Source organism: Moschus berezovskii, chromosome 3 (assembly GCF_049115385.1).
Source record: "Moschus berezovskii isolate FMDL1 chromosome 3, NW_MosBer_1.0, whole genome shotgun sequence".
In the NCBI taxonomy this organism is placed as follows: Eukaryota; Metazoa; Chordata; class Mammalia; order Artiodactyla; family Moschidae; genus Moschus; species Moschus berezovskii.
The window spans coordinates 126835333-126847171 of NC_142462.1; the positions used below are offsets into that span (position 1 = coordinate 126835333).

The 11839-nt window shown below is 57.1% G+C and overlaps 1 protein-coding gene across 2 annotated transcripts in view; it reads right to left on the reverse strand.

Moving 5' to 3' along the window:
• CNPY1 (canopy FGF signaling regulator 1) overlaps nt 1–9847 on the reverse strand; it is a 54473-nt gene extending 44626 nt beyond the window's left edge. For both annotated transcript variants that reach the window (XM_088832952.1, XM_088832942.1), the window contains exon 1: nt 9609–9847. Coding sequence is in view for 1 of the 2 variants with exons in the window: in XM_088832942.1 (XP_088689068.1) it covers nt 9609–9711 (103 nt within the window). In the remaining variant the exon portion in view is untranslated. The remainder of the gene's footprint in view (nt 1–9608) is intronic.
• Between the last annotated feature and the right edge of the window lie 1992 nt (nt 9848–11839).

An 11839-nucleotide genomic window follows, 5' to 3' on the forward strand; every position in this document is an offset into this window, starting at 1 on the left:
TCCCGTTCAGAGCCCAGAAGGACTGCTGACTGAGAGGTCACGTGGGGGTGGGCGGAAGCCAAGAGCCAGCACCCAGGCCCCAGACCCTCCCTTGGGGGTTGCTGCAGGCCACAGGCTGCACGAGCTAGCGCAGGTGGAACCCGAAGGCTGCCAGCCCACTCCTGCCCACCCCGGGAGGACGGTCGGTTCACGGGCCGGCCTCTGAGGGTGGGAAGGCCGCACATGGGGGGTGCAGGCGGCTGGGTGCAGGTGAGGCGTGTCCAGGGCCCTTGGGAGAGGGACCAGCAGACACTAAACGCCAGCATGAGCTCACGGTGTGTCTGAGGGGCAGCAGAAAAAGAAGCCCGTCCACACGTCTGAGCAGGAGTGCATGCGAGGAGTGGGGCTTGTGAGGAGGCCGCGGGCAGGGCAGGTCTGTGAATGGGGCACTGGTCTCGCGGGTGCCCGGAACACATCACTGGTCTACGTGATTGTCTGGAGGCTACGAGAGTCCCAAGGCCACCTGGACCTGACGATGGCTACACAGTACCTGTCCACCACGAAGCCCCTGGTGACAGACAGGAAATGTATTGCAGAGTACAGTCCTGGGTGGGGTCAGCAGAAGGACAGGGCAGGTGTACGGGCCCAAGACGGCATCTGCTATGCTAACAGCCATGCAGTAATTCATAATCCAACTTGACCAGTCTCTTATAAGAGGAACTTCGGGCTTCCCTGGTGAAGAGTCTGTCTTGCAGTGCAGGGGACACCGGTTCAATCCCAGGTCCAGGAAGGTCCTACATGCCACAGAGCAATGAAGCCCATGTGCCACAACTACAGAGCCCGCCCACTGCAACTACTGAAGCCTGAGAACCTAGAGCCCTTGCTCCGCAATGAGAGAAGCCACGGCAATGAGAAGCCCCGCACCGCAACTAGAGAGTAGCCTCCACTCGCCACAGCTAGACAAAGTCCTCACGGCAACGGAGACCTAGCACAGCCAAAATGAATAAGTAGAATTTTAAAAAAGACCTTACCTCCAAATACAATTATATTCGTAGGTACAAAGGGAAGGGCTTCGACATATGAATTTGGGGGAGCGCAATTTGGGAATAAAGTTTGTCTCCGGATATAAAGACATCCCCAGATTGGCTAGCTCAGTGTCTCGGCGACACCCTGACTCTGGTTCAGCTTCTCAGCCACCCTCTTGACTTTCCTGCACAGGTGTGCAATGTCACCTGCTGTTCTCAGCTTCCAATCCCCAGACGCGACACCTAGAGTCCAAAGAAGTATTTCCTTGCCTGTGAACTCCTGTTTGTAAGGATAGCTCCAGATGCCCCTGGCAGACTCCCGCTGTCATTAGCCAGAACTGCCCTGTGACCTGGCCCAACTCGGTCACTGGCATGGAACTAAAATGATGATGTTTAGCTCAAACCAACTGAGATCTACCCCTCTGGGGCTAGAAAGGCTTAGCTCCTCGGAGGCTCTCGGTCCCTCTGTAGGTGGAGAAAATCCGAGTTCTGCCAGCAAGCCTGTGCCAGGAACATCTCAGTACTGGGCAGTGATTCAGGGAGGCAGCAGGTGGGGGCGGGGCCTGGAAAGAGGAAGCCCACTAGCTGGTGCAAAGACAGCCCAGCCCAGAGGCTCCTGCACGCATCTCCCACCCCAGCACATCACCACGGCAACACGGCCCCCCAGCGCATCTCCCCGCCCCAGCACGTCACCACGGCAACACGGCCCCCCAGCGACTCCCCATCGAGTTTTAACCCAAATTATATTTTCCAGATCTAAAATCAGAGGCGCTGTGAGGATTCATGTTAACAACTTGAAGGTGAGCAAAGATGAGAGATGCGTGGCAGAAAAGGCAAACCTGATTCATGATATTTTCTAATCGAACAGGCAAACCCTGGTTATTAACAACCCAAACTGACAGGCTTTTGCCTCCCACACTCCTTTAAGAGAAAGAAGCAATCTTAGGGTTTTCAGGGGCAGTGTTTGTTTTCCCGGGAACATTCCAGCTTCACCGTAATTCTATTTACCTCTCATCTCACTCCATCTTCCTCGACGTTCAGGACAGCAGCCTTCAGTCACCAGGGGAAGAGATAATTACAGCCGGCAGATGCTGTTTACTCTGGGAGAAATGTGGGCAGGTACGCCGCTGGAAGATTTCCGGTACTAACAATACAAAGGGCTCCAGTCAGCCTTCAGGTGACCGGAAGTGCCACCGACCCAAACGCCTCTTAAATCTTGCTTATAATCTCTTTCTTTGGTTCAGGTCCTTCTCACCTGATTACTCTGAAAGTTTTTATTCTGCACGTCTTGAGTACGAAATTTCTGAGACTTGGGAATGTTAAGAAAAGTCTGGGCAAAGCATAAAGCAGGCTGTGGGTCACTATTTTCACAGGGCACAGTCGGAGCTATTTGCGTGGGACTTCCAGACCTCCAGTCCCTGTCAGTTAAAAACACCCTGATGTGATTAAAGATCATGAGGGATGCAAGCTAGGATATCCTTTCAGTCACTCAGTCATGTCCAACTGTTTGCGACCCCATGGACTGCAGCACGCCAGGCTCCCTGTCCATCGCCAACTCCCGGAGCTTGCTCAAACTCATGCCCAAGCTATTACATCTAGGATGGATAAACAACAAGGTCCTGCTGTACAACACAGGAAACTCTACTTGGTACCCTGTGATAGTGGAAAAGAATACGAAAACTGTACATATATGTATTACTGAGTCACTTTACTGTATAGCAGAAACTAAGTATAGTAAATCAATGATGCTTCAGTTTAAAAAAGACCATTAGGGCATTGAATCCAGGCCTGTCTGGGGAGCTGGGGACCACACGCAGGTGCGGTGGCTTCCACTGGTGGGCCCGCTGCCTGCAGGCTCTGTGCTGAGGCCTCTGCACACCATTACGATGAAGACCCACAGAAACTAGAGCAGCTGCTGTGTCATCGTCCCATTTTACAGATGAGAAAACTGAGGCTTGAGCAAGTAAGCAATTTGCTTCGGGTCACACACCAGACCACAGGGCAGAGATTCAAAAGCAGGTGCGTCTCCAGAACCCACCATGGTCCCACCCAAATGCCTTCTGTGTGGAGAGGTGGTAAACCAAGCCAGCGAGGGCAAGAGCAGGCAGATGGGGCCATCCAAGGACAGCGTGAGAATGCTCACATGAGCCAGGTCACACAGGACTGCCATGGCCCCTGAAATCTCCATCATAAAAGGTGTGGTTGTAGAAAGAAGCTTAAATGCAAAACTCTCCTGAGTCCTAACGAGCTGATGAAGACACAGCCACGGCTGGTGTCATCCTGGGTGCTCGAGCCCAGCCTGGGTGGATGTGCTCCCGTTACCAGGGGCTCCTCAGTTCCTGCCAGAAAGACACCTGCCTCCCGCAGAGGACGCAGACACCTGCTCTCCCCAGGAAGAAACTGACTTCCTGAGAAAGCACCCAAGGATGCTCAGGCCGATTCCAACAAGGCCACGGTTCTCCAGCCTGTGGGTGGGGGTGGGCTGGCTTCCAGCGGGAGGTGGGTGTGGGGGGCGGGTCTCATCAGGTAATCCCCTCGGTGGTGAAGCCTCAGTTACCTGGCTGGTTAAGAAGCCGGTGTTTCTGGAGCAGCGATATATACTGCCCTGAGTGAGCAGAGGCTTGACTCCCTCTGCAGACACACCCATCTACAGAAGGACAGGGGAAGAAAACCCCACTCTGATGGGGACCCTGGCTCTGCAACAGAACCTTGCAGTTCTTCTCTGCCCACGTGGGGCATTGGGTCAGCCACCTGACTCCAGGGGACTAAGGTGGAAGTGCCCACCTGCCAGGGCTGAGCCCAGGCTTCCTTGGGGCATCTCAGCTCCACTAGTCCTCTCGCCGCCATAACCTGGCCAGAGACGAGCACGTCCCTCCCAGCCCCAGGGCGGAGAAGAAGGAGTCACGTGTGGGACAGACCTGGACCCACATTACCCGGGAAAGCTGCCTGCTAAGCTTACACACTTGAGTTAGTTGCTCAGTCGTGTCTGACTCTTTGCGCCCCGTGGACTGTAGCCCAGCAGGCTCCTCTGTCCGTGGAACTCTCCAGGCAAGACTACTGGAGTGGGTAGCCATTCCCTTCTCCAGGGGATCTTCCCGATCCAAGGATCAAATCTGGGTCTCTTGAGCTGCAGGCAGATTCTTTACCATCTGAAGTACAAAGGACTAGGTAGTTGGCCCCCATCAACCAGCAGACTTGGAGGGAAAACGCCACTAAGACATGTTTGTTACGCAGCAGTAGCTGGCTGACAGTGTGCACACAAATCAAAGAAGAATTTATAACTGAGACCCTGGGGGTGGATGCTCGATGCTGGCCTGGGTGTTTTGTTTTTCAGATCAAGTAAGTTATATGACAACACAGGGAAAGTGGACATGAAGCGAGACCCCATAGTGGTGTCAGATGCTCTAAGTAAACGAGGGTGGGCCCAGGGTGATGTCCATGGCACTGTCATGAATCACTGTGGCATCAGGGAGCTGTGCTTAGGCCTGGCTCAGTTTCAGAAACACAGCGTTAGCAACAGCGCTCAGTGAACAGTTCCGGCTGCTCCTTTCCCAGGCACGTGGCAAGCGGGGCTCAGCCTCCCCCGGCTTCCTACCCTGGCTTTGGGTGGAGCCAAGTGTGAGTCACGGCTGAATCCCGGCATCTGCGTGCTGGCCAGGACCCTCCGGGGCTCTCTGCCCTCACCCGTGACAACTGCCAAACGGCCAGGTGGCCCATGGTGCAGGGAGAAGCGCCTCATGATGTGAAGCTCTGGGAGCAGTTGTTTCCCAGCGTGGTTGTCTTGTTCTGACTGCCTGCCTCACACCACCGCACCCCCTCCGGAGAAAGGGACCTCTCCCACACCCAGGCTCCCCGGGGTTCAGCTGGTATGGGCCTCTGGGACTGGTTTTGGGATGCCCACTAGAGGGGACCCCAGTGCAAATCAGAAGGGGAGCAAGAAGCAGCGTATCAGCAGGGCTTGGGGACAGGTTATCCCTGAGAGTCCAGATGCACAGACCGTCCGCGTCTGAGACACTGCAAGGCTCCTGGGACAGACGGGCCAGGTGGGGCCCCCCCACGCTGTCGGCTCTGCGGCTGCCTTGAAGCCCTGGCTTGTGAACAGGGGCCCTGCATCAGCCTTTCTTCCGTACCTCGCGAATTACGCAGCGGTCCCGGCCCAGGGCCCTGAGTGACCAACAGCTGACCACTGCATCAGAATGGGGTCCAGAACAGAAGGCCAGCCCTCTGTGCCAGGCTGGGGACCTGGACTCAGGAGGTGGTGGTCACAAAGGCCGGGTGCAGGTGGGGGTGGCTCTGCCATCAGAGAGCAGGACCCCACGGCCAGGGTGCGGTCTCAGCACCCTGGACAGCAGCCCCACCAGGAGGCCATGGCCCTGAGTACTGCCCGCTCAGACGCCTGGCCCTGTCACTGCTCTGAACATCCCCCACCTCCCTGAGAGCCAGTGGTGTCACCAGCTACCTGTGGGCACCCGAGGCACGCAGCCTTCAGACGAGGAAGCAGCCAGGGCTCAAACTGAGGTCGGCAATGGGGAAAACGTGAGCGGGAAGGATGGGAAGCCTAGCAGAACACGCGGACCTCCCCACTCAGACAGAGGAGTTGAGGTCTCTCAAAGACGCGGACCATCAGGGCCTGGGGAGTGGGGTGGGGGTGGTGATGAAGAAAGATTCAGGGCCCTGGGAACACGGTCATGGGAAAGCCCCGAGTGAGCCACACTGAGCTTTTCCCAGCAGAAGGCCTGGTGGGTACACGAAGGGCTCTGGTCTCCTGGGGGCAGGCAGTCCCATGCCACCAGGTTGACCAAAGGGTGGTGGCTTTCGCCTCCAAGGTCCCCTACAAGTCCCCTCCTCCAGGGTACATGACGGGAACCAAGCAGCTGTTTGCGTCTCCTAATGCCCAATGAACTTGTTAAAGCATTTTTAGTGCAATGGAAACATTAGATCAATCCCAAGCAGCAATGGTTGTCACTAAATCAATAGCCTGTGTGGCGCTGCCCGCTGACGGCTGACACATACATGTGAAGGTCTGCGAAATTGCAGAGGACAGAGGGCCTCCCCCCACGAAGCGAGGGGGCCCAGAGGAGGAGGGCCAGGAGAGGGAAACCTGCTCAGTCGAAGTGCAAGAGGAGGGGGACCGCGATCTTCTCCAAGCTATAAGCGTCCCGAGAATAGCGGGTGATGGTGGAGGGGGTCAGGACCAGATGCCCCACACCGACGCTTGTGCAGCTGGGCCAGGGCAGGCCCACGCCTGCCAGGGGTCTCCCACCCGCTCCATCTTTATCTCCTTTCCAGATGAGCCCAGCAGATCAAAGAAAGGGTCCCTGAGAGTGGAGAAGGGAACAAGTCCTAGGACGGGAGGGACAGCACAGCTTCCGTCCCTGGTTGGGAAGCTACGATCCCACACGCCTCGAGGCACGGCCAAAAATTGGGGGGAAACAGTACTAAAACAGAATAGACGCTGGCTTTGTGAGGAGAACGGGGTGGGGAGGGTGCAGGCAGGAAGGGGGGGCCAGTTGGGAATCAACGAGGCCCAAGATGCCGGTGGCTGCTGTGGCCTGCAAGGCGTGGACGGCTCCGCACGGCTTTGGAGAAGAATCATCGGGCAAGCCTCGGGCAGGGAGCACAGGAAGGAGTCAAAGGCAGAGCCTGGTCCTCTGCTCCTCAGCCGAGCAGAAGGTAGAGACACGCAGGGAGCTGGGCAGGCGTGGCGCCGTGGGGCAAGGTCCATTACGGAGGCGACGCCCTGGCAGGGTTGGCTCAGCAGAACGGTCTCGGGTCCTGCAACTTAGGCTGCCACAGACAGAGGCCCTCAGCCCCTGACCCCCACCCACCCTGGCGCCAGCTGGGTGTTTGCCTTTTGTCTTGAGGGGCCAGTCTTCAAAAGTGGCTGCCTAACCATGCAGGGTGGACAGATGTTTGGGTCAAGCTCCCCAAGCTCACAGACAGGTGGCCTGACATTCAGGGGTTAGGACTTTACAGCCAAAATTTAAACATCAAATATTTGAACACACACACATACACAGACACATATGTATACACACATATACACAGAGAGACACAGAGACACATACATACACGTATACACACAAACTCACATAGAGACACATACACACAGAGACACACAGACACATATACTCATACACACACACACAGAGGCACATACACACACAGAGACACATACACACACACACACCAACACACAAGGAGACACACACACACACTAGCCTCACGCTGTCCAGTGCAGTAAAGTTGCATCAGCCAATCTCAAAGCCATGGCTGAGGCTTCAGCTGCTCTCAGGGGTAAAGAGGGGTCTGGCTTCTGCTTCCAGGGGCACCGGGAGGGGAGGATGTAACTAAAGTCCTGGACGAGGGTGGTGGGGAGCCAAGGGGTCACTGCGGGGCAGGCCTGAGCTCCAGCATTCAGACATGGGAGGGGGCCACAGAGGAGCCCAAGAGGAGCTGGGAGAAAGCCAGGAGGACAGAAGGCAGAGGGCGGGAGGGCGGGAGGGCGGAAGGGCCCACAATGCCGTGGGAGTCAGGGGTGGGGCGTGCACCCTCCTCCTCTGAACTCTGTCGCGGGATCCCCTTCCCCTCTGCTCACACTTGGCCTTGTTTTTCCTGCAGCTGCTCCTCTAAGGGCTCACAGCCTCTCTCCACGGCTGCTGGAGACTCTCACAAGCACAAGTGCTCACTGGTTCTGGAATCACTCTGAGACGCAAGACAGCCCGGGGGGATCCAGACTGCAGAACCCGGCTCCGTAGATGGGCCTGGCACTGCCCCTTCACAGCTGAATGACCTCGGGAGAAGAACTTCAGTTTTGCTAGTTTCCTCCTCTGTTAAATGTGGGTGATAATTCGATCTACCAGACTTAGGTTGAGTTCCCGCCAAAACAAAGGAATGGGAGGGACCTGAAGAGGTGAAGAGAGAGGCTGTGTGGAGGCGGCCGTGAGATTCAGTCCTTTGAGGGCCTGGAGCCTGCACTGAGCAGGGCTGGGTGACTGGAGCCCATGGGCCAGACTTGGCCCTCTGCTTGGTGTTATAAATAAAGCTTTATTGGGACACAGGCACACCCAGTTGTCTGCATGTTCTCTACATTAGGGTTTCCCAGGTAGCGCTAGTGGTAAAGAACCCCCCTGCCAATGCAGGAGACGTAAGAAACGTGGGTTCAATTCCTGGGTCAGGAAGATCCCCTGTTGAAGGAAATGGCAGCCCACTCCAGTATTCTTGCCTGAAGAACCCCATGGACAGAGGGGCCTGGCGGGTTACAGTCCACGGGGTCATGAAGAGTTGGGCATGACTGAAGGAACTCAGCATGCAATGGGAGCCCAAGGTGGGTGGGGCCCAGCTCTGAGGATCCGGGGACCTCAGTGAGTCCTTGGGGATTCTCAGCAGATCCCCTGCCCCCAGGCCTTGGGGGCATTGCCCTCTCCCATCTCCCTCCTTGGCCCCCAGCTTGAGGTCCCTTCTCTACCATGGGCTCTATGGCTCCACCACACCTGTCCCTCTGCACCCTGTCCCCAGGCCCTGGCCCTAAGGGACTCCCTCCTCCCGTCCCCCACCCCGACTGCGTCCAGGAGCCCAGCCAGGGAAGCCGGCACAGGTCAGTGACTGCCCTCTAACTGCCCAGACAGGCGTGGCTCCCCCTCCATCCGGAGACCAGGAGCCACGTGCTGGGTCTGCACAGAAGCCAACAGCAGAGTGGGGCTCTCCCTTGACCAGAGCCAGCAGACGTTTCTGCCGGCGCTAGTGGCCTCCCGGTCCCACGGTCTCGTCCCCACTGAGATGGCCAGTCAAAGCCCACGTGCTCCTCCCCAGATCCCCAATTCTCGTTAATGACACCCCCCCCAGGTGTGACTGAAGGACCACCCTAAAAAGGCTGAAAGCCACCTGCAGGTTCTACAGTCCAAAGGGCAAGCTTACAGCCAAAAACCTGGGTACGCAAGTATTCAAATCAGCTGTAACTAACGGGTACCAGTAACTCGTCACCCCAGGAGAGATGTCACTAAAGTGCCCCAGGTCCCAGGTGCCAGTGTGACCCCACAGCTGAGCCGACACCCCATGTTCAGTTCAGTTCAGTCGCTCAGTCATGTCTGACTGCGAACCCAAGGACTGCAGCACGCCAGGCCTCCCTGTCCATCACCAGCTCCCAGAGCTTACTCAGACTCATGTCCATCGAGTCCGTGATGCCATCCAACCATCTCATCCTCTGTTGTCCCCTCCTCCTCCTGCCTTCAATCTTTCCCAGCATCAGGGTCTTTTCCAGAGTCAGTTCTTCCCATCAGGTGGCCAAAGTATTGGAGTTTCAGCTTCAGCATCAGTCCTTCCAACAAATATTCAGGACTGATCTCCTTTAGGATGGACTGGTTGGATCTCCTTGCAGACACCCCAAGACTGCCCCCAAACAAGGCCCAGAGACAGGAACTGGGCACCCAGGCTCAGGGCGGAGCTGGAAGAGGCTCCATAGCTGCTGCCATAACCTCTGGACCTGGGCCAAGGCCGGGGGCGCAGTGGGAATCCCAGAGAACTTCCTTTGGGGTGCCCGGGGATGGGGAAGGCGGGCTGTCCAGCTGCAGGGACGCCCGGCCTGCGCCACAGCCCCATACTCACCTCCACAGAACACGTCCGGTTCCTGGGGGTCCCGGGCCGCTGGCAGCCCCACCAGCAGGGCCAGCAGGGCCAGCAGGGCCACGGGCCGCAGTGAGCATGCCATGCCTGCACCGCCTTCTCTCTGCGCCGTCTGGCCTCTGGGTGTCCCGCCGGGAGACCCAACGAATACCTGGCCGCCCTGGTCACCCGGGAGACCAGCCCTCCCCTGGACGCCGCACTTGTGCCCGCGTCCCAGTGCACACAGCTGCCTCCTTTGCCAGGCGGGCAGCTGCCCCACCCCATCCCAGCCCCGCCCCAGCCTCCAACCCCACCCCAGGTCCCCGTCCAGGCCCAGGAGTCCCACCTCCTTCCCAGGTCCCCTCACCCCAGCCCTGGGCAGGAGGCCCTGTGAGCCAGGCCACCTCGCTCACACTCCTTGCGTGCAGACCCTCACCCTGCAGTGAAGACGTGAGGTGACCCGGGTCACTGGGCCCCGTAGGGCCTCGCTCCCAACACTGCTCCAACGGGCAAAAGGAGTGTCCCCCTGGGCATTCTCAGAAGGCCCTGCGAGTGTCCCAGCCCTTCCCAGATGGGGACACTGGTCCTACCCCCCCCCCAGCCCTCTCTCCCCCTCCCCTCCAGCAATCCTGTTTCTTCACACCTTGTCCCCACTCACCCCACAGCCTGAAAGGGGAGGATGAATTAAGCATCACATTTACATTTAAACAGGAACTGCCTTAAACATCAGCAGGGTATCTTTTTTTTCTTTTTTGCAAATGAGCCTCATGCAAACCCCATAGGAAAAGCAGCCAGGTGCCGGCTGAGGGGGAACCGGGCCCCAGGCACATCCTGCCCTCAGTCACCCCACACCCAGCTGCAGGCTGCGGGCAGACTGTGGCAGAGAAAGAAGGATGGCACCTTGGTTCAGTGAGGGAAAGGCTTTTTCAAATTTCTTCCAAGTAATCTGAATAATTTCCTCCATATTCCCAGATCCCTGCTTTCTCTGAGCAAGCAGAAAATGCCAGCTCTGTAGTGTGCTTCTGAGCACCTGGTCTCCAGGATGCTGGGCCACTGATGGTGAGAGTGGGGAGTGTTTTGGGGGATGGGGGGAGTGGGAAAAAATGAAAGAAGAAAGAAGGGCTAAGGAAAGGGGCAGGGGAGGAGCAACACTGTCCCCTCGGGGATTTGCCAGTCCTCTAGGGAGCTTTGCGCCCTTTGGTGGAGAAGCCATGTTTGGAGACTGTTTGCGGCACTCACTGTTTGTTGCTGCTGGGGTGTCCCTGCCCCCGGGCTCTCTGGGACAAAGATGAGATTGATGTACGCACCACTGTGCACCCACGTGGCGCTGGTGGTAAAGAACCTGCCTGCCAATAGAGGAGATGTAAGAGGCATGGGTTCGATCCTTGGGTTGGGAAGATCCCCTGGAGCAGGGCAGCAACCCACTCCATTATTCCTGCCTGGAGAATCCCACGGATAGAGAAGCCTGGAGGTCTATAGCCCATAGGGTTGCAAAGGATCAGACACGACTGAAGCGACTCAGCATGCACACGTATAGACACGCTCACCCCAACGCACACACGTCTCCATGGCTGCATCGAGGTGGATGAGGTGATCCCATATCTCCTACCCAGTCCAGCCCCTCAGGTTCTTTGTAACCTTCTCCCTTTGCGGCATTGGTAACCCCCTTCTCCGAGAGTGAGAGCTCCAGCTTCTGTTTCCACCACAGGATGTCTTTGTGGCTCAGCTTCCTGCCATTCCCCTAAAGGGCCAGTCACCTTGTGACCCTGCTGCCCATCACTTGGCCCCCAGCTGTGCCGGGCCATCTGGGTCCAAGGAACGGGCCTTGGTTCTGATGAACAATAGCCTCGTATTATATTCACCTTTGGAGGAGCGCCGAAGAATTGACGCTTCTGAACGGTGGTGTTGGAGAAGACTCTTGAGAGTCCCTTGGACAGCAAGGAGAATCAACCAGGCCATCCTAAAGGAGATCAGTTCTGAATATTCATTGGAAGGACTGATGATGAAGCTGAAACTCCAATACTTTGGCCATCTGATGGGGAGAGCTGACTCATCTGAAAAGACCCTGGTGCTGGCAAAGATTGAAGGCGGAAGGAGGAGGGGCCGACAGAGGATGAGATGGCTGGATGGCATCACCGACTCCATGGACATGAGTCTGAGTGAACTCTGGGAGCTGGTGATGGACAGGGAGGCCTGGTGTGCTGTGATTCATAGGGTCACGGAGAGTCGGACAC